The sequence below is a fragment of the Pempheris klunzingeri genome, chromosome 15 (genome assembly GCF_042242105.1).
Source record: "Pempheris klunzingeri isolate RE-2024b chromosome 15, fPemKlu1.hap1, whole genome shotgun sequence".
NCBI lineage: Eukaryota > Metazoa > Chordata > Actinopteri > Acropomatiformes > Pempheridae > Pempheris > Pempheris klunzingeri.
The window spans coordinates 10,171,468-10,193,566 of record NC_092026.1 but is presented as its reverse complement, the minus strand read 5'-3'; the positions used below and the strand labels follow the sequence as shown (position 1 = coordinate 10,193,566).

At 40.9% G+C, this 22,099-nt stretch overlaps 1 protein-coding gene across 1 annotated transcript in view; it reads left to right on the top strand.

Moving 5' to 3' along the window:
* Nucleotides 1–22,099, top strand: part of LOC139214178 (adenylate cyclase type 1-like) — a 33,241-nt gene that overhangs the window by 8,947 nt on the left and 2,195 nt on the right. Inside the window, exons 4-19 of the mRNA XM_070844940.1 lie at nt 2,248–2,359; nt 11,186–11,313; nt 12,351–12,509; nt 12,977–13,118; nt 14,363–14,518; nt 17,574–17,771; nt 17,897–17,994; nt 18,142–18,226; nt 18,847–18,936; nt 19,292–19,554; nt 20,373–20,499; nt 21,008–21,169; nt 21,258–21,404; nt 21,510–21,608; nt 21,727–21,841; nt 21,957–22,081. Coding sequence (XP_070701041.1) covers nt 2,248–2,359; nt 11,186–11,313; nt 12,351–12,509; nt 12,977–13,118; nt 14,363–14,518; nt 17,574–17,771; nt 17,897–17,994; nt 18,142–18,226; nt 18,847–18,936; nt 19,292–19,554; nt 20,373–20,499; nt 21,008–21,169; nt 21,258–21,404; nt 21,510–21,608; nt 21,727–21,841; nt 21,957–22,081 — 2,206 coding nt within the window. The remainder of the gene's footprint in view (nt 1–2,247; nt 2,360–11,185; nt 11,314–12,350; nt 12,510–12,976; nt 13,119–14,362; nt 14,519–17,573; nt 17,772–17,896; nt 17,995–18,141; nt 18,227–18,846; nt 18,937–19,291; nt 19,555–20,372; nt 20,500–21,007; nt 21,170–21,257; nt 21,405–21,509; nt 21,609–21,726; nt 21,842–21,956; nt 22,082–22,099) is intronic.

Here is a 22,099-nt window from a genome sequence, read left to right as displayed (position 1 = left end):
CCTCCATGCATGCAATCACGTGAAAGTGGAGACAATGGTGTGCATGTGGTTTAAATAAACCCCAGCCAAAAATAAGTGTGGTGAAGTTCACATGAGGTCATGCGACGCTGAGGCCATGGGATGCTCTCTGCGGTACGTCATGATGATTTTTACTTAATGCTCAGCCACACGTATGAACCCCAGTTTTACTTCATACTTTCTTCAAGTTTCTTTCCAGTTTTTTTTGTTTGCCTGTATGAAAATCCCCCCTTAAGTTCTCTTGTAAGAATGTAACTAAACTAATTACTAAGGGAAAGCAGCAGTTGAATATTCTAATTTAAGGCAATCATGAGAATTGCAGAAGTATCACAATCTGCTACTTCCACGTCGCCACACAAACACCACAAACCAAACATCACCTGTTTAATATCGTTACATCAGAAAGAGATGCAATATAAGAGACTACGGGCAGATGCTGTAGTGCTACTGTGCTATTTTCAAAATCAGCGGTCTGAAATAGCATTGCTGATCACAAAATGAGTCCTCTGCTCTTATTAGCCAGCAGTTTTTGTGAAAATACAAATAAATGAGTGAGGAGCGGAACATTATTTCATCTTGTAGTTTCCACATGGAAATAGTTTTCTTGTGAGAATATGGTTGGATTAAAGACTAAAGATTAAAGAAATTTAAAAGAAAAAAAAGTAGCACAATATTTCACTTCATTGAGTTCATTGACTGTCCTCACATCTGTTAGTATTATACTAATCTTCCCATTTAACCCATATTAAACATATCCACTGAAGATACTTTACAAGAAATTATTTTGGTTCAGAGTCCAGAGCAGGTACGAAACAGAATTTGTTGTGTTCGTTTGAGGGATTAAATAAATGAGCATATGTTGTGTGTGTCGGCTGATCCCTCTGAATCAGTTTGGTTGCTATCCAGCTCTTGTCAGGTAATTCAGTCAGATTAAAGATGTTTCAATTGCTGATGAGGCAGAATTGGTGAGGTGTTTTATTATGTCCCTTGATATGAAAAACACTATAGCATTAGAATTTTTCAAACTTTAAGTATTTACACTAGCGCAGTATTTAAACATTTTAAATATCTGTCAGCTACAGATGGTTGTCGGTTAAAACATTCACACAGATTCAATCTATTGCCCCTCATTAGGGTGACATCTGTGAGACAACAAAATGACATTTAGCAGCTCCCCCTTTCGAGATCCAGCACTCTGTCACATTGTGAAAACTCCAGCCTACATGCAGACAGAGGCCTGCTGTCAGTTCGGGAGCCGCAGACATGCAAGTTGTTCAGGACAGTCAGAGTTTGATGACTAATCCCCTTCACACCCTCTGTTGCCACCCAACACTCAGGGCAAATCCTTCACGGGAAAAGTTCCTGCTCTGCTCTGATGCAGATTGATAATGAGTCGTCTCTCAGGGGCGGGAGGACCATATTAATATTTACCACAGTTTTCAACACAAGTAACCTTTCCCTCTGGGCCTGTTGTCAACTTATAATGAAGCATGATGAATAAAATAATCAGCACAAAACACAAACAGGGCTGTAATGCACAGGAATAAGCAGTGAAAAGAACATCTACCATACCTTAGAATGCAACATTTAATGTCAACCTGAAATTTCAGTTCTCCACACTTTTTGTAGGAGGAAGTCTCAATTGATCTGATCTCAAACGATACTGTAGCTATTGACACCAAAGATTTGTATGATGATTTCATTTTAATTTCAGTTTAACTTTAAACCCCGAGCACTTTTGACAAGAACCAACTCTCAAAAGGGGATACAGGTTCTCCTGGAGACGGTGACAGGGACTTGATGGTTGCATTATATCCTAGAGCAGCTCCTAACAGGACATGTCTCCACCTTGATCCCCATGAGAATGCTCTCGCTTCTATTTTGAGTCGCTCTGCTTGACTGCGCTGCCAGTCAGTTAGAGAACGGAGAACAGGCTCCCTCTCTCTCTCTCTCTCCCTCCCTCTCTCTCTCTCTCTTTCTCTCTCTCTCTTTTTGTTTCCTGCTACAGGTCATTAATTTGAATGTTTGATTAGTTTGCTGTAAACACATTACCAAAAAAGAGTGTTTAATCTGACTTTGGCTCCGGCTTCCTAAATGTCATTTTAAACAAATTCCTGAGAGCTAATCTGATCGGGCACCCAACAGTCTTATTTCCTAAATAACAATGTAACATCCATCGATATGTAACCTACTTTGAGTCAAACGCCTCTTATTCTCTTTCTGTTACAGCATCCTGTTTGCAGATATAGTTGGTTTCACCAGCCTGGCCTCCCAGTGCACTGCCCAGGAACTGGTTAAACTGCTAAATGAGCTGTTTGGAAAGTTTGATGAGCTTGCCACGGTGAGTCCGTTTCCCTTCCTTGAACACATATCCCACAATTACAGTCACTGTTGGCATGAAAAGCTGCTCTTTTTCTCTGTGTGGACACTTTGTCCAAACTTTGACTTGGCAATGATGCGAGCGCGTACTGCTTTGGCCACGGGCTGTTGGCACATGCCACTATTGTACCAGCTTAGCATGATGTCACAGTGAATACTGGAAGCCCATATGATGCTTAATATGATTATCCAGTGCTTCATTTGAGGTAGAGTTGACAGACCTCTTTAATCTGGGCCAGATTTACCCAGGGCTAAACCTCGCCTCCCACTCTGGTTGTGTGAATGAACTGAGTGAAGGGCCCGCTGGGTTGTACTTGTTCCAATCTCTCTTAGTTTGCATGTGGAAAAGATTTCAGCTCTCTCCCATCTGTCAATATTTCACCCTTTCTGATTTCAATGCAGAAAATCCGCTCAACTTTTGCTGTGAGTTTGGCTGCTACGGTTAATCTAGTCACTTTAAAATATGCCGCTATCAGTGCTGGTGTTACAAAATCTTTTAAATCAAAATACCATAGGTACCTTGACATGCTCTTAAATTAAGTTGACATTAATCAGAATCAGAGCACATCTCCACAAAAGGTATGATATCACTGCTTCTCCCACACTGTAAGTTTGGCTGACACATACAGTATCTTTGTTTGGTGAGAAGGTTGAGCCCCTGCAGATCACCCTGCCACAGCCTTATCTACATGTAATCTGGCCTCTATTACTTACACTAGGCACATGCCCTTGTCAAATCCATTAATCCACAGGATTACAACTAACCCTTTTTTGCTTTCATAGAAGGTTTTACTTGGCCGTGTTGAGAGCTTCTATTTTTAACTTGTTTGTTTACCTGCCCAAAATTAGAAATGACTAAAAAGAGAGTGCCTCTTGTTTGACTTGTTGTTGTAAAATAATTGTTATTGCCTTTCCAATGAATCTCGGATCGGCTGCTTTACCTGGCTCTTGCTGTTTTGTATATTAGCCGCAGTCTGTCTTCATCCTACTGAAAGTTGCATTTTATCCTGAGATGCTATTAGCCAAAACGGGATGATTCCATGCACTACAACACACACACACACACACACACACACACACACACTCTCATTTATAAGTCAAGTCATGTCAACAAGTCGATGCACTTTAATTCAAGCTTTTTTGCCTCGTCATTTCAAAGACGCTACAATTAATTTAGCACCAAATGATACATTTTTACTTTCATTTCCCAGAGCAGTTTGGCTAGAAGAATATGCTATCTTGAGCTACGTCAATTTTCTTGCTGTTGTGATGTGAGCTGTCACATTATTTGGCTTACAACTAAATAGATTGGTCTGATTTCCTGTTGGCTGCTAGCTGGGAGCCTCATGTTACTCTGAAAGGCTGTCCCCAGCCATGAAACTTGTCATCAAGTGTTCTAGCCTTGCCCTGACCCAAAGCCCCACTCATTCTGATCCACTTTGGCAGGAAGTGGCAGTGCCAGTGACTCATAACTGTGGTCACTGTGGGCACGCAGACTCTTCTCGTTCCATACGAAGAGCGGGCGATGCCACATGGCCACTGGGCATCATCTCATAATACCATTCCAACACCGTCCCCACACCACCTGTCCACTCTTTGGACTTGTCAAGCTGCATGGGATGCAGGCCAGGAACGTAGTGTTCTCCTAAAGTGCTGCTGATATGGTAGACCGAGTCTCCTCTCCTCTCCTCTCCTCTCCTCTCCTCTTCTCTCCTCTCCTCTCCTTTCCTCTCCTAAGGCAGCAAATATGAACCACGCGTTGCCTAAGCTTAACTTTGACATTTCGACTTTGACAAATCTGTATTTTCTTTTCTGATGAAAATACAGATTTTTGTGTTTGAATATTGAAGAATACTTTGCCACTTTTAACCCTTATCTCCATATCAATCCAACACAAATGCGCACAAAAGGAATGTACTTTCAGTACTTCCTGTTTACCCATCCTGTGTCAGGAAGACGAGCTATGATTTGCTCAAAGGTGTTCTGGTGAGAATGTTATTTAAACATGCAGCAGACATGGACCAAAAGTAGCATTTATTCACAGTCTTGTTTTTGCCTCCCTGGTGAATATATGTTCACTATTCACATCACTTTTAGCTCTGTTTTGGTCACCACCAACTCTGAGGGAAAACTAACTTTGCCTGGCTGCTGTTTGCTGCTTGAAACGGGGCCAATAAGTGCAGTGAGAATAAACCAAAACAATGAGCTGAATGGTGCTAAAATGGTCTCAGGTCAGGGCTGGACTTGAATTCGGTTCAATCAGTAACAGGTTCATCCAGGCGTTGTTGATAACACCTGATTTTTAGAATTGCAAGCCAGTAAACAGCAATATCAAATTTGCAGTAGGAGACATAAAAAGCAATAGTCTGTCTTTCTTTGGCTGTATTAAGTTAGGGGGGCAGCTTGAAATTGAAGTTTACAGGAAACCCACTCACACTGATCAGTATTTGCTGCGTGAATCCCACCGCCCACTTGAACACAAGCTGGGAGTAATTATAACTCTTCACCACCAGGCTGAGAATTTGCCGACTACCGCTGAGACTGAAGACAAGGGGCGCAAACATCTCAGGAAAGCTTTGAAACCTTATCACTACCCAAACTTGGTCTTTGTTGAAATGAAGCACAAGACTGACATACAAAGCAGACACAGTAGTTATTCTAATCATAGCTGAAGTGACAGAGTTTAATGCACTATAGAAATGGTCCGAACTTGACTGGAAGCAGAAATATAGCATTTTCTCTGTCAGTGGTAATTTTTTTGCGCTAGCCTAAATATGAACAACTAATTTATTTTTAATGAGAGCAATAGAAAAGAGACATTTATTTCAACAAACAAATGATGACAAGAATGCAAATTAACACACCAACTGGTCGCCCATCTCTCTATAAACACTTCCTCTCTCTGGCTGAGTTTCCAACAGTCTGTCCGGCACCAGAAAAACAGTTTCTGTTGTGAGAGGAACTCTGTGATTAATTTATGGTTGTTGTGATGCTATATAACATTAATAGCTCTGGACTGAATGTGCTTAAGTGTCTGTGCGCATGTGTGTATGCGTGCATGTGCTGTTGCTGTTTCCATGGCAGAGTTTCACAAAGCTTTTCATTCTTGTCTCTCTTTTCTCTCCTCTCGCAACACCTCCCTGCATCACAGCTTTAAGACTCCTCCGCTCCTTGTTTCTCAGCTTTTTGATTGACATGCAGCAGCCTACTTCCCTCAACTGTGTCTTTTATGCCCTGTGGTTCTCTGCACTCTCTTCCTCTCTCATGTTTCCATTTTTAGGATGGCTCAATGATGTATCTATCCACTGCCTCTTACTTCGCTTTTCCCTTTTCATTCACACATATATGACTGTGAAAGCTCGCAAAATGGCTTGCATCACATGGACAGTGCATGAATGCATGCTGAGGTTTATGTAATTCATTGCCATATTTGTATCCCTGAGTCTTTTAACTTTTTTCCACAGTTCTTAAGAGGATAACAATTCACCCAAGGAGTATATCTGACATCCAATAGTCAGAGCTATTATTCTCTGTTAAACATTATGCTGTACTTCATTTATGGGAAGAAGTGACAAAGCAAAGACTCATCTAGTCATGAGTAACCTGAGATGCTATTTCAGTTGTAATCTCTGTGAGGAAACTAGTTTTTACAAAGGTTCCCAAAACACTGGGAGAAATTGACCTACAGTTATATTTCCAAGAAAAGTGTAATTCTGCAAAAAGTTACGTTTGAAAAACCTGCTCAAACTGCTCTGTTGGTGAGGTGCGATCATTTGTACATCTGCAGGTTTATATAATACAAAGTCCTACGCCAGGAAAAATATAACAAATACACTGGTTAGGATGCTAATAAAAAATTATTTTTAAATTAAGCACAAGGCCTGTTCACTGCCCACACTGTGACAGCTGCCTGCCGGAAAACTGAAGTCTGGGTGTAAACACAACTCAAATAGCCCTGTTTGGGTTTCTCTCATGAGCAGGTGCAAGGATCATTGTCGAGTCCTGCAGTTTCCGTCAGATGTCTGTTTGCGACAAACTGTGGACTGAAGCAAAACCCAAACCAAACAAGCCAGCTTGGCTTCTTGACGGAGGAGAAAGACAGAAATAATGCTTCTGTTTCGACAAAAAATAAATCTTGATGATGGTTCCCATTGCACTGAACATAAAGCAACGCGAGATATCCTGACTTTTAGTCATTAATACAGGTCAAGTTCCAAAAGCATTGAATCCTACACTTCCCACAATGCATTTTCTAGAGTTTTTTTCTCTCTCACTAGTAAACACGACTACATAACCCCGGTTTATAACTGTAATACATAACTATGACACCAGCAGCTGTATAACTCACTGTGTTGGTTGATCGGTCAGTTGGTTTGTCAGTTGGTTGATTGGCTGGTTGGCTGGTAGGTCCCCAACAATTTCCCCACCACACTTTTTACCCCAAGCGGCTGAAATTTGCTATGGACGTCACGTGTGTGTCTGTGTGTGTGTGTGCACGTATGTGTGTGCCAATATCCTTAAAGGGGACATGGCAGGGGGCGTGGCCTATCACTAAATGGTACATAATTTCTAAATTAATTCACAGGCTTGGGTAAGATTTTGAGAAAGACTGGCCATGACAACTGAATAACTGTTCATGCCAACTAGCAAACATTTTGTCATAGACTCATATGGGAGGTATTGCACTTGGCAGAGAATAGTTTTTATTCCTTCGCTTTCTTCATCAAATATGCAGCAAAGATCAACTTTCCCATTCAAACTGGTACGCGGTATTTAGCATCACATTTGTTTTCACATATGCGCACAGGGAACACAATTGTGGAACACAATTAAAGACCACCTTCTGAGGTTATGCATTTGTTGCACAACAAAACACAGCAAATTAACACTTAAATATTTGCAAAAGATTCATTTTGTTCTACGTTTTTAACAACATTGTAGTCCACAAGGGCTCCTGCACAACACCAGCCACCACATGCATGCATAGATGAATTAGTGTACACGGTCATAGCTATTGCAAATTCATCTCACTGTAATCTTTAATCACAGATCTAGTTGAATAGACTGACAGAAATAAGTAACAACAATAACAATAACAATGCCCCTTGTTTCCAATTCCAATAAGATGTTCAGAAAAACATTTGTTGTCACATACAGTACGTCATATCTAATAAATACATCTACATTAATAGGTTTACTTCACTGATCTCCACCACCTGCTCGCTCCAACCCACCAGCTTGTGGTGGAAGGAGGAAGTGTTGATATATTATTCATTTGTTGTTGCGCATAAATAATTGTATATAAATTCAAATCAATAAGAGAGCTGAGCAAAAAAGAGAGAGCAAAAAGGGAAATATCCTGTCAGTGGAGCAGGAAAAATGTTGAGAGAACTTCTGTAGCACTCTTAAAGATTTTGCCCAACAGAGGGCCCTTGCAATGAATCACTGACTGCCTTTATTGATGAAATGTTGGCATGAAATGATTCCACAAGCCAAGACAGATTGAAAAAAAAAAAGTTAGTTTTTTTCAAATCTATGTAATGGCCTGAAATAAAATGCATAAAATAGTTGCTATAAATTGCTGTAAATCTACATGTTCAAACAACTGGAGATTGGCAGATTTAGAGATAAACGGCAGTAAACACACCTTCCCATGTCCTTTCAACCCCACAAAGCTACAGGATTGGACATCCTAATCTTTAGCCCCACCAATAGTGTGTATACAGCACTGATCTTTGCTTTTGTATGAAAGACAAAGCACAGTGTGCACTGCTCTCTCCTTTGGGGACTTGTAGGAAATGAACTGCTGCTACTCTCAGCTGGCTCATCTTTTCCTTCATAATCATTTACTGAATGTTCCTCTTCCCTGTCTCTGTGTCTCTTTTTGTCTCTCTCTCTCTTTGTCTGTGCACAAGTGTTTTCTAATTTGCATCTCTGCCAGCATATGGTATGGGTGCCTGGTAGTACAACTACGTCACACCTGATAGTGCTCTCAATATACTCTGAGCTCACTGGCAACATAACATGAATGATCCAAAACAGTCATCTTAACAATAATATTGCTGGTGCTTCTTTTCTAATGGAAATTATGAATAGGTGTCAAACTCTACCTGTCCCTAATACACTGTACGCATCTTTGTTCCATGCTGATGACCACCCAGATTGCCCACAATGCTTCAGTCACATGACGGTGATAATCCAGCTTGTGACTGAATCAGCTCCTAAACCCTCACAGTGCAGATTAGCACAGGAAAAGTACAGAGTAGGAGACTGTGTAAGTACTCGAGCTTTCCCTGCTTGTGTGTATATGTAGATTCAACCATGCTTCACCATATAGCGCCATCTGTTACTGCTTCACAATGACCTGAGTTGACCCGAAGAAAACTAAATTGGGTATGTTACAGTAAAAAAGGTTTTATTGTCTAAAGAAAATGAGAAAGACCTTGCGATGCTACCGTTTTAGTGTCATCATAAAGAACTTCACCAGGAGCTTCATAAGCGAATAGATTGAAATCCAGTTCTTAGGATACCAACTTTTAAGTAAATAGCCTTGTCTTTTTCAGCCTATGGGGCTCATAATTTGTTTTGTGTGTCCCTAGAGTGAACAGCAAAAAGGACTCTAGCCTCATTCTGAGTTTGATGGAGTGAAGTAACTCTCAAACAAGTAGGTTTTAAGAAGAATCTCTGAATTACAGAAAAAAAGCAAAAACTTTAAAGCTCAGATATTATGTTGTTAATTTTAGCATTGAGCTCGTTCCACAAGACCATAGGTTTTAAATTTAGTATTTTAAGAGAAGATAAAATAAGATAACACTTTATTGATCCCCAGGAAGGAATTTAAGTGTTACAGCAGCATGAGAAACAAACCAAGGAGGCAGGTAAGTATGAGATGCAGATAGATGACAAAAACAAAACATGCTGCATGCAAATAACAATATTAGGTGTTTATTTTCTTTGTACCTTTGTGTCCAAGAGTATGTTTTACACGAAAAGCACATATGCCTCCATGCAACCGAGCACTCAGAAAGCATGGCCACAGCATGTAAAACTCCACGAGGCAAATAGTCGCAGCTAACAAGCCCTAGCTATCCCTCTTGTCTGAAACTCACGTGGCGTGCATGTTAAAAATAGAGCATCCATCTTGTCTTGTACCCACCAATGTGCATAATTATGAGTCTTTGTGCTCTTTATATACATGACAAGCGATCCCATTACCTCCATGGAAAGAATAAAGGGTTATGAGAAGGCATCCACGGTAACCCGGTCTCCCTGGTAAAATGAATGTCTGTTGCTCATATCCTTTAATAATGGGTTATATTTGTAAGCCGCCTTTTCATGCCACTGCTTATTGTCCCCAAAGAGTGAGAGAGTGACTCACCTGATTCCCTAAAGTGAGACTGATGCGTTGATTTAGCGCTGCATTGTGGGGGCCATTTCAGTGTTGGTATAATTCACAACATTGTCATATACATTGGACTTTAACTGTATTATCTTACTTTTCTCAGATTTTCTGCCTATATTTATGTATTTATTTGTGTAATTAACCAGATTAGTTTCTTCTATATATGGAGACACTAGAGTTGTGCAGGGTGCTGTAAGTCTGTTGCTTCCAGCTTTCTGTGTGATTCTACATTTTGACATACACCACAGGTGGCAGATCTTTACACGTGTGCTCTCAAACCACCACACTGGCATAAAACACTACTTTGATGTAAGGTTATTTATCAGTATTGGTCCTTTTCTGTCAACAGTTTATCCATTAAGCCCCACTTCCTAACTAGACTGCACAATTTTGATTTGAAGAGAGAAGGGCTTAAAGAAATGGTTCAACATTTTGGGTAATTTGCTTCCACAAATGTTGAGCTGTTCCTTTAATGGTTTTCATGCTGACAGATTTGTTGTGACAATCCCAGCATGTATCAGAGCCCATTGTATATGGCCTAAGACACAAAAAACAAGGACAGTTGTGCTTACAGTTAGGCTGTAAACAGTTAACTAAAAAAGAGGCATTGCCGCCTTGAGTTGAATCAAGGTGTTTGCAGGGTTTTTAGCCCCATAACAGCTGGACACCCACATTGTAACTCATTTCAAATCATCTCTATGCATTTGTCATTATTGAAGTCTCAAACCCCACCGGGCTAATTTTGGCAAAAACTACATGGATTAAAAATCTTTTACTGTATACCAGGGTTTCAAAGTTTGAAAACCACTACTGTAGGACAAAATATATGTCCTACACAAGCCCAGAGACCTAACATCAAAGTTAAGCTATCCTTAAAAATGTCAAACTTGGCCTATAAGAACTGCAATTAACTATAAAGTATTCTTTGTAACGTCATCAGTGTAGTTTGCCTAAAATGATGAGGCATGACATGTTTTGATGAATTATAAAGCACCAGTTCTATAAACTCAGTCGACCTTGGAAGTTGCAGCAATGGATGGCTTGAAGCGATACTTACAAATTACACTGATGGGCATGGATCAGTGTAATCAGAGTAATGGATAAACTATAATTAAATGTCAGAATTTTTAACTCAAATGCCAGTGATTGATTAAACTGAAAGAATGAGGCCTTTTAGTACTCTAATTAATGGTTCTTAAACACTAACTGAGCTGACTGTGTTGATTAAAGGTTCATTGTTGATCCCATGAAAGGCCATATGTGCTGTAGCATTATTTGCTTTGGATGAAATTCAGAGGTAAAGATGATTCTGTTGTTGATCGGCTCATATTGGCTCATCCATCCATCTTGGGCATGGAATCACAATTTCACTCTTTTGATTGGCAGGAGAACCACTGTCGCAGGATTAAGATCCTGGGGGACTGTTACTACTGTGTGTCTGGGCTGACCCAACCCAAGACTGACCACGCACACTGCTGTGTGGAGATGGGTCTGGACATGATCGACACCATAACGTGAGTTTTCATATTTGTTTGAGCCTTTTATTTCGCGGTATTAAATGCGCAGCTTTATGCTACTTTATGATAGTGACATTATAGAGTGATGAAATCATGTTAATCTGTCCATTCATTCAATAGAATCTGCTTTAAATGCGTTTAACTTAGTCCATGTTTAGAGTTTTCCTTCAAGTAGGGCAAACTGCAGCCTGCCTAGCCATGTGTGCTGTGAGTGGATTCTAACACTGAACATTTGAGCAAACAGAAGTACAGTTGGCTGAGAGAAAAGGCTTTAATGGAGAGAAAAGAAAGCTATTTTATTGAGCTTGAAAGCGCTTGTTTTCCCTGCATAGTCTGCATAGTTTGGAAGCTGGAGAAAGGGACCAGAAGAGAGTGGGAGATTGAGATGCAGCAGAAGATTAAATCAGATACTTTCATGACTTGACTGGAAGCCTGTTAATTAAGATATTTTCTTCAACACTGATTAAATAGAAATGCTCAACTCAGCAGTCATTTTTTGTTCTTTAGTCTATTTTGGTATGTTAGAACAAAGTACAGCATTTTTGAACGGTGTTTGTTCCCTGTCCACTTCTTGACAGATTGCCATGTCTATTTACAAACAAATTTTATATCATTCCCAATTTAGATTGTGCGTGTCGCCTGCATCTGACCTCAGTCAATCAATTTAAATAGTAAATATTCTAATGTTATCGCAACAATGTTGTTTAAAGTAATACTGATAATTCTCAAAATTTGTGGTGAAAAGAGCACCTATGATGGATCACCTGTAAAACATATAAGGTTGAATCACAGGCTGATCCTTACTGATTATGTATAAATGCTCTCACTCAGTTTTCTCACGATTTGTTTAGTTTGACATTCATTATTAGTACATGCGTAAGGCTTATTCAATAACTCATGGACAGCAATGCTGTATTTTATTTTTGTGCATCCTCTGTGCTGCCTTTTTATGCACTGCCTAATTATAAATACTGTAGATACAGATATAGGTTTGATCTCATGACCTCACTCCAACACGTGTTGTTCCCTTGCAGGTCAGTAGCAGAAGCCACAGAAGTCAACCTAAACATGCGCGTGGGCTTGCATACAGGTCGGGTGCTGTGTGGAGTGCTGGGACTCAGGAAATGGCAATATGATGTGTGGTCCAATGATGTGACCCTAGCCAATGTGATGGAGGCTGGAGGACTACCTGGGTCAGTACTGGACATTTCTCATGAATACCAGCCTCAGCAGCTATGGACACCAGGTTTCATTGTGCATTGTGGTGCTGTGGAAAAATATCTTGACTGATTTTGTGATCTAGAATTGACTCTTTACATTTATTGTACAGTGAGGTGTGCATATATCTGATAGTGCCATGTATATTTGTTAGTCAAGAGAATGTCTTAATGCCCGTGCATTAGAAATAAAATCAAAAGACTTTTGCATATGCAAATTTACCTTTTTAGCAGCATTTCAAAGTTAGTCGTAAATTTTGCAAAATGCTGTCAGGAGCAGGATTTCTGACCTTGTTTTGACAGTCCTCAGTAACACTCTTCTGCTGGTGACCTGGTCAGACTGCTTGTGCCAAATGAAAGGCACCTAATTGCTGCAGCTGCAGTGGCTGTGAGACTAGTTGAGTTGGGTGTTATCCTGTCCTATCTCTCCCTGTGTTCTACAGGAAAGTCCACATCACCAGATCTACGTTGGAGTGCCTAAATGGAGATTATGAGGTGGAGCCTGGAAATGGACACGAAAGGAATGCCTTCCTCCAAAAACATGAAATCGAAACCTTCTTTATAGTGCCATCTCACCGACGGAAGGTATCGTATTGTAATTCTTTGCTGAGGAATGTACATTGAATTTACTGTTAATCTTTATGAGCTTTCAGCAGTTATATCCACAGATTACAGTTCCTATTAGACGCTGGCCTCAGTTGAACCTTTTATTACCTAGTTGGTATACTGAACACATTAGCAAAGCTTCTGCAGGTCAGATGCTAATCCATATTAACCTATACTACTGTACTGGTAAGTCAGAGGAGCCTAGGTTGAAAAATCAGGCTTATCTTGACCAGTCTTTGCTTGTATGCCAAAAGTTACAATGAAATCATCCTTTAAATAGAAATATAATGTTGACTAAAGCATTTGTTGTTGAGCTGATCTCCTTTCCAGCCTGTAATGGATTGAACCACTGCTATAAAGACTGAGAAAAAAAAACAGCCAGTGGCATCTATCATCTTAAATCTGCACAGTCCGACAAACTTACAGAGATATGTGTGTGTGTCACACATAAACATGCACATCTCCAACAGATGTGCCACAAGCAGCTGGAGAGGGAATTTCAGTCTTGTCTCTCTATTACTCCATCAGTCCTCTCCTCTCCTCTCCTCTCCTCTCCTCTCCTCCTGCCTTTCCTCTCCTCCTGCCTCTCCTCGCCTCATTATTTCTTGCAGCAGGTTTCATGTTATGCAAGATAAGGCTTGCACATAGGTTACATGGGTCCTTATGTGAACCTGTAACATCCCAGTTGCGTGTATTTTTCTTTGATATGCGGGAGACTTTGCTAATCCTCTTAATAGAGCTGATGGTTAGACTTCATCAAAGACATGGCTCAGAGAAAGATGTGCCCTGACTAAGCTGTGTTGGATAGAGCTCTACTCACTCTGCTATTGTGCCTTTAATTACTCCTGCTTAGGGACACGCTTCCAACTTTGTGTATCGAACAAAACATATATCTCTTCCTACGAATGACACTTCCTCAAACTCTTAAACATATGCATAATCTTTATCGCTCTTTCTAAAATAGCTTTATGAACGCGAAATGAGGGCAGCAAGGTCCTAAAACTATTAAAATCACCTAAGGGATTGGCCGACCTTATTTTAACCACTTTCTAGTTAAATTCCTGAACCTGATAATAATGATTGCATGCGTGTGTGTGCATGAGCATGTGTGCACATGCATACTGTCCAATGCCTGTGCATGATTTATAGACCCTTACATAATATATATTACTGTGTGGGGTATCATGACTAAATCCTTGTTCCCATTTCTTATCTGGTGACAGATATTCCCAGGATTGATTCTTTCGGATATAAAGCCCGCCAAAAAGATGAAGTTCAAAACTGTGTGCTACTTACTAGTGCAGCTTATGCACTGCAGGAAGATGTTCAAGGCTGAGATTCCCTTCTCCAATGTCATGAACTGCGAGGACGGTGATAAGGTATAAACTTTCAGTGTCTGTGTTGACGTTTCTGTGTTTGTTCGTGCTGTGATTTGCATAAATAGAGGCAAAAAGATATACAGTCTAAATGTCTAGAGTTTTCTACAATAGTGAAAAATGTTTGGTAAGCGCTTATTTGAATTACCTGGATTTTAAATATTTATATAAAACAAGCTCAAATTGACTGTCTTTATTCAGGATTGTATACCTTTCTGGCAAATACAGCAATTGAAAAGCATTTTAAATTATTCTTCTTTATATTAAAATTTTTTTATTCAATTTACATTCCTGGCTGTCCTCTATAAAGACCTCACTTCAGGTCATGCCACAACATTTCAATGCGCTTAGCGTCACCACTTGACTGTTCTTTAGCTATAGAAGGCATTGTTCCACCGGGACACAGCTGTGGATCATCCGAAGGGTCTTTGGTAAACGTTAGAGGAGGAGCAATGTGTGTTTGTGGATTCCTTCGTGGTTTAGTGGCTTTTGTAATGTGAACTCTTGGACATACAGTAGATATTAGCAGGTGCAAGAGATGCTCTCATATCCATAGCTTTTACGCAAATGTTCTTTGTCACCTCAATGAACATTACATTGTACATTATACTCTTGCAGTGATATTTGCAGCCCAGCAACTCAAATAGTGCTGTTTCATGAAGTCATCTAATGACGTTTGTGGCCGTGTTTCCCTCCTACAGATCTCTGTTGCAGACTCTGTGTCAGAGCTGAAACGGTTAATTGATCGCTCAGTTAGCAGAGCTAATCTGAGGATAATCAGTCATTGGTTTCAGCCTTTTAATTGTGAGAACTGTAAAATTTGAAAATAAGTGTTGCAGCCCTACTCTGAATCATAGATTCATAGACATATTTGAGCCCGTTGGTGACATGGAGGTGTTTTTATCCAGCAGGGAATATCCACCCACACCAAAAATGTCATCACACTGGCTGAAAATCATGACACCCAATATTCCACTTCATGGAAGTCACTATCCTAGAAGTTCACATATTTTGCCAAGCTTACACTGAATGCTTTTCTTATATAAGACTTTGTTTATCTGTGTGATATGAATTACCTGAATTAGCAAGCCACCGTTAAGGAGAAATTAATTCAGGATTCCAGGTAATTCAAAAGGCATCACAAACTTGTTCCTCCAGCAGGACATCTTAGTCAGTAAATAAATATATGGCTTTCACAGGATGCATACGTTATCGTAAGATAGAGACTTGAGGTAAGTGATGATCCTATCAGCCCTAATAGCCTCAGCATGTTGCTCCTGCCAGAGGCCAACATACCATCCGCTGCATGTAGTGTCAGTGACACTGGCAATGTGTCCAAATGTCAAAGAGCTTACTTGACCTTGTGTGCCTAAAGAGAGATTCTGTGACCTTTCAGCTGCACAGTTCTTGGAACAGCTGTTTTAATCCAGATTTTCAGGTGTGTGTGCGTGTGTTCGTGCTTGTGTTCGTGCTGTGTATTTTTCTTACTGTGAGGACAGAAAAACTCATTACAACATCAAATATTGGGATTCACCCCCCCAAAAAATAGTCCCCATGAAGTTAACATTTTATTATTTTATTATTAAGACTAAGATAAAAGTTGGTAAGGCGTGTAGCACTTATTTTGGAATAGAATTACACCAGGAGGGTGTAATATAGGTGTCATGAGTTGTTTGGTAGATTTTTAAACATTTAGTATGGAGCATCACCTTCGCACTTTTCTAATGTTGCCCTCAGAGGCTACAATGAGTAGATCTTTACCTCTCACTACACGATAGTGTGCCCTCTTAAATCTACATTACCAGTAATGACAACATCATCACACCGTAGACAGAAGGCAGATTAGTATAAAACAGACAAATGGAAAAGAGAAAAGTGGGGATAGTTTAAGTCATACAAGCACCTTCTACTGAATGGTAATTTTACATTCAGACCACACACACTTGAATTGTACAAAATGACATATGCATTCAAGGCACGAAGGGGAGCGATATGAGGGACAAGGAATGAATGAACAGGGTTTTTGGTGCAGCAGACATGGCTGCATGATGCGTCCTGTGCTACATTGAGCACAATATGGAACATGAGGAGAAGTCGGCATCTGCAGGTCACTGTTTTGTCGCCTCATAAATAACACAAAAGAAAAAGTGAGGGAGGCACGGAGAGATAAGGGTTGGAAAACATGGAGAGAGAGAGAGAGAGAGAAACAAGACTCGGCGGAAAGAGGGAAGAATAAACAGGACCAGGGAAGGAAGAAAAGATGAGGCAAGGGAAAAGGGAAGGATGGATAAAAAGGCAGAACTGGGAAGAATAGAGGGAAGTAGGAGTAGGAGGTAATAGATAAAAGCAAGGAATAAAAGCAGGACGAGAGGAAAAATATACAGAAACCAAGGAGAATATATGGACGCAATATGCAAGAATATGTGGAAGGAAGTAAGGAAGAACATAGTGGGGAAGGAAAGGAAGTAAGGAAGAATATACAGAAGTGTGGAAGTAAGGCAGGAAGAATAGACAAAAGCAGGGAAGGACAGAGAGAAGAAGGCAAGAAAAAGAGGAAATCAAGGAAGTCAGTGAGTTCCACACATTCACGTCATGTAATGAAGTCATGGACATTCTGGTGAGCCTAGCCCACCCTTTGCTCCCCCACTGTGCCACTAAACTACACATTTCATCCTGCATGCTCACTTACATGTACACACACCCACCTACACACACACACACACACACATACACACACATAAACATCCACTCTGCCATGTTAACTCTCTGGCTTTGCTCCAATGCCCAATGTTTTGCAAAGCTGCTCACTTTGGCTGCCAAAGACACTCAGACACAGCGGGGTGCATTCAGTAATGAAGTTAAGTGTGAAGGCAATGTCCTAATTTGAAAGTATAATCAGCTGCCCGTGTTTATTGTTGACTCTTATTCACCCTTGTTCCTAATATGATAATACTCCAGTAGTGCAGAGAATACAGGACGCTGCATTGCAGCCTGTTTATCACACTATTGTTTCACAAGTTCTACATTCTCAGTGAAGATTTCTTCTTTATTCCACCAGCGGAGGGCCATGCGGACGGCTCCACAGAAGCTGAGGAATCGTTCCAACACAAACCAGGCTAATGTGATCCAGAGCAGCCCCAGAACCCGGGTCAACCGCTACATCGGTCGGCTGATCGAGGCCCGCCAGACCGAGTCGGACACGGCAGACCTCAACTTCCTCACACTCATGTATAAGTGCTCTGAGCGCGAGCAGAGGGTGAGGGACCTCAGACAGTGCACACACATCCCGTACCTGTGCAGAGAGATGTTGTGGACGAAGCCTCTGAACGTGATGTCATGTGTCATGTGACTCACTCTTATCTGGTCTCTTGCATTACATAGTACCACCAGGTTCCTGATGAGTACTTCACCAGCGCAGTGGTCCTCTCCCTGATCCTAGCTGCCTTGTTTGGCCTTGTCTATCTTCTCATCATACCACAGTATGTACAGCTGACTCTGTTGTTGTCTCCTCTTCTCTCTGTTCCTTTATTCTCTCTCCATTTATCTCTTTAACTGACTCTTTCACTTACTCACGTCTTTTTTAACTAACGCCGCCATTTTCCTCTCTTCTATTTTTTTCAATTCAGGGGCACAGTGGTACTGGTCCTTCTCGTCTTCTGCATCTGTTTCCTAGTAGCTTGTATCATGTACCTGCATATCACTAGAGTACAGGTAAATACAGCTGCTGGACCATCATTTACCCTGCCCAAATAAAGGTTTCCCTTTCCTAAATGCCACTCACCCATCAACTTCTACTACTCACAGATCAGCCCTCTTTAATCTGGCGCTGAACAGAGCTGGCCAGTTTAATTTTCTTCATTTTAATTTTTTTCTGCCATGATTCTTCTTTTTTTTGCTGACTAAAGAGAAATATGTAAATGTATTTTATAAAGCCTTGTAATAACGATTCAGTATTCATTGGCTTCGAGATTACATTCCAAGAACCTATGAGTTCAAACTCAGATAGCTTTTGTTGAGGTTGATGGTCGTCGTCAAAGCTCCTGACCACATCACTTTGGAAGTCTTTAACACTTTGTGGTTTTTACAGGTTCATGCTCTCCTTCTCTTTCCTTTTCTGGTCTTAACTCATGTCATGCTACCTCAATCTGTCTCTGCACAGCATTCATCTGTTCGAAGACGTTATTCTTTGTACTATTGTTACAGCTACAAACACACTTTGTCCTATTGTAATCTTGCCCTGTATTAACAAATTCAGTTTTACGTATGTACAATTAATTAAATGTATCATATGTTTAATGTTCATCTAACTTCACTTTGTTTTTGTGTCTCAGTGTTTTCCAGGGTGCCTGACCATTCAGATTCGCACTGCTCTCTGTATTCTCATAGTGCTCTTAATCTACGCTGTGGCCCAGGCCTGTGTGGTAAGTGGGAAAGGCAACAGTCACCCACAAAAATGTCGCAGTGTTTTTGAGCTGTAATTGTAGTTCCATTGCAGTTTAAATGTTTAAAAGCTAATCTGTACCCGTGAGATGCTTTATTGTTATAGTTTTTAAAGATATTGTATCAGTTGTGTTTCATTTAATGGCACAATGAATTAGGAAACCAAACAAGCTAAAAAAAAGTGATCATGACTACTCACAACAATATTCTGAAAATATACAAAGTTCGAAGTCCATCCCCTAATTTATATGTGATGGACGAAGTAATTTTGTTGAATTTCCTCAACTTTAATATCTATCATCTTTATCCACATGTCTTCCTGTTTGTCTCTGTCAGGTGGGCTGTATGCCCTGGTTGTGGGGTAGTGCCAACACCAACAGCTCCATCATCATCATTGATCTGGACAGCGGCGCCAACCACACCATGGCGGAGCTGCCATGCGACGGTGCCCGCTACGCCTTCCTGTCCTGTGTGGTGGGCACACTCACCCTGGCACTCTTCCTGCGGGTCTCCTGGCTGCCAAAGATGGCGCTAATGCTCCTTCTGGGGGTGCTGTATGTCACAGTGTTGGAGCTCAGCGGCTTTCGCAAGACTCCAGGGTGAGGTTCACGCCACGGCACGGCATGACCACAAACACCAGACATTCACAATCATGGAAAACACTTCAGCCTGTTGGCAGTTTTTGTTTCTGTCATTTCCTAAAGTTGCACAACAACACAGTTCCCATTAGTGCCTAAAGTGAGAGCCCCCGATCAAGTTATGATTGTGCGTCATTCGAGTATTAGAGGCAAAGATTGGCTGTGAGTGTCAAGCAATTTTTGTTTTTTTTTTTCAATCCAGAGCAGGAACAGAAGTTTTGAAGAACATTTACAGTACATGTGCTGAAATGTATGTGTGTGGAGGAGTCTTTGCTTGTCTGCAGCCCACACACTCTTTCATTTTCCACCCTTTGATGCAGCACATGTGCTCATTAGTTCCAAATCAGAAGCCTGAAAGGACAATGTGGGCTGGATGATGGGAGCGTGTTAGCTGTTTCAGCCCAGTACCAAGGGGCCTGGCCAAATTCATTGGAGCTCGGATCATAAATGTGGCCCAGAAAAGGGATTACATTGAATTTGTTAAGGCTATTTAGATAAAGATCTATTTTGAAAAACTAATTTTGCTTAGATGTAGTTATGCATCAGTGAATAACATAATACTGTAGGGTCCAAGAATTTCATGCACAATTAAGCTCATTCATTTATACCTTTTCCTTAATTTAATGTTGCTTCCTCTAAAAAAATCTGTTTTCATTATTTCTTCAGTAAAACATTATTCATGGTTGCTCTAAGCACTGTGGGGGGTCCATTCAACCCTCATGTGTAGTTTTCTGTGTGGTCCAGTCCTGTGCTGACTTGTGTGTTGGTCTCTTCCACAGTGGGGGGTCCTTCCACATCCGGGGCTATGAGCCCATCCTGTCTCTGTTGCTCTTTGTCAGTGCCCTGGCCCTTCACTCCAGGCAACTTGACCTCAAACTACGCTTGGACTTCCTATGGGCTGTGCAGGTCAGGAAGTGTGTGTGTGTCAGTGTGTCCGTGCATGTGCAAGAGGCTGTGGGTGTTGAGAGGCTTATGTCTCATCATCATAATCATAATCTCTTTATCGTAACATACGTTTTAGTAGAAGTGTACTGCAGGAATGCTGCCATTTCAGCTTTGACACATGCAAACCATTGGGTTATGTATGGAGGATTTGTATTTATAGGCTGCCAGCTGTCTGTTCTTCGGCAAAAACGAGGTTAAGAGGCTTGTTTTTACTTGGTTTGATTTGGCGCCACGAGTGTAAGCAAAGCAAGTTGTAGCAAAAGCTGAATTTTAAGCTATTTAATCATTTAACTAGCTGCATTAGCCGTGTAATGCACCCAAGTCCATTCAAAATCCAGCTAGGAGATATACTGTCCACGTTGTAAGGCTTGTAAGGTTTTTTGCTGACCCCGTGTGGTGAAAATGTGGGACAAGCTCCAGTCCTCATGGCTGTATCTGTATATCTTGTGTGTGCTACGTTGGCTGTCAGGCGGAAGAGGACAGAGATGGCATGGAGAAAGTCAAGCTGGACAACAGAAGGATTCTCTTCAATCTCCTGCCCGCACACGTGGCTCAGCACTTCCTAATGTCAAACCCCAGGAACATGGTGAGCCTCGCTAATAGACAGGCAGACAGACAGACAGACAAACAGGTAGATAAACAGACAGCAAACAAAAAAATGACAAACATCAGAGGACATCAAAGTACGCATTTTAACGTGCTCTTTGTTTTTCTGTTAGGATCTATACTATCAATCCTACGCACAAGTTGGCGTCTTGTTTGCCTCAATCCCAAACTTCAATGACTTCTACATCGAGCTGGATGGCAATAACATGGGAGTGGAGTGCCTGCGACTACTGAATGAGATCATCGCTGACTTTGATGAGGTGGGATGGTGATTTTTTTTCCCAGACTTTGAACGTAAACCTTTGGAAGTTTTTAACTGTGTTGCATTGTGGCTTTGTGTGTTAATTTGAATGTATGTTTTGCAGCTCATGGACAAAGAGTGCTACAAAGACATAGAGAAGATCAAAACCATTGGCAGTACATACATGGCAGCTGTGGGCCTTGTCCCCACCATCGGTACCAAGGTGGCATGTCATTTTGTGTTTCTGTGTGTGTGTGTGTGTTTAAATGGGTGTTGTGCACTGTAATGAATAATCATTTCATGCATAGATACTAACTGCTTTGTGTAATTCCCCTTTTTAGGCCAAAAAATCTATTTACGACCATCTGAGCACGATAGCAGACTACGCCATTGAGATGTTCGACGTTTTGGATGAAATCAACTATCAGTCATACAATGAGTTTGTCTTGAGAGTGGGTACGTCTAATCTTGTGTTAAACTCAATAACGAAGTAAATCACAATGAGACTACAAAGAACCTCATTTTGAATGTTTTTTTGTATTTGTTTAACATTTTCTTATGGTTGTCCAAGGTATCAATGTGGGTCCAGTGGTTGCAGGGGTGATTGGGGCAAGGCGACCTCAGTATGACATCTGGGGGAACACAGTCAATGTGGCCAGCAGGATGGATAGCACTGGAGTACCAGGAAAAATACAGGTATCCAATGCAGCTTTA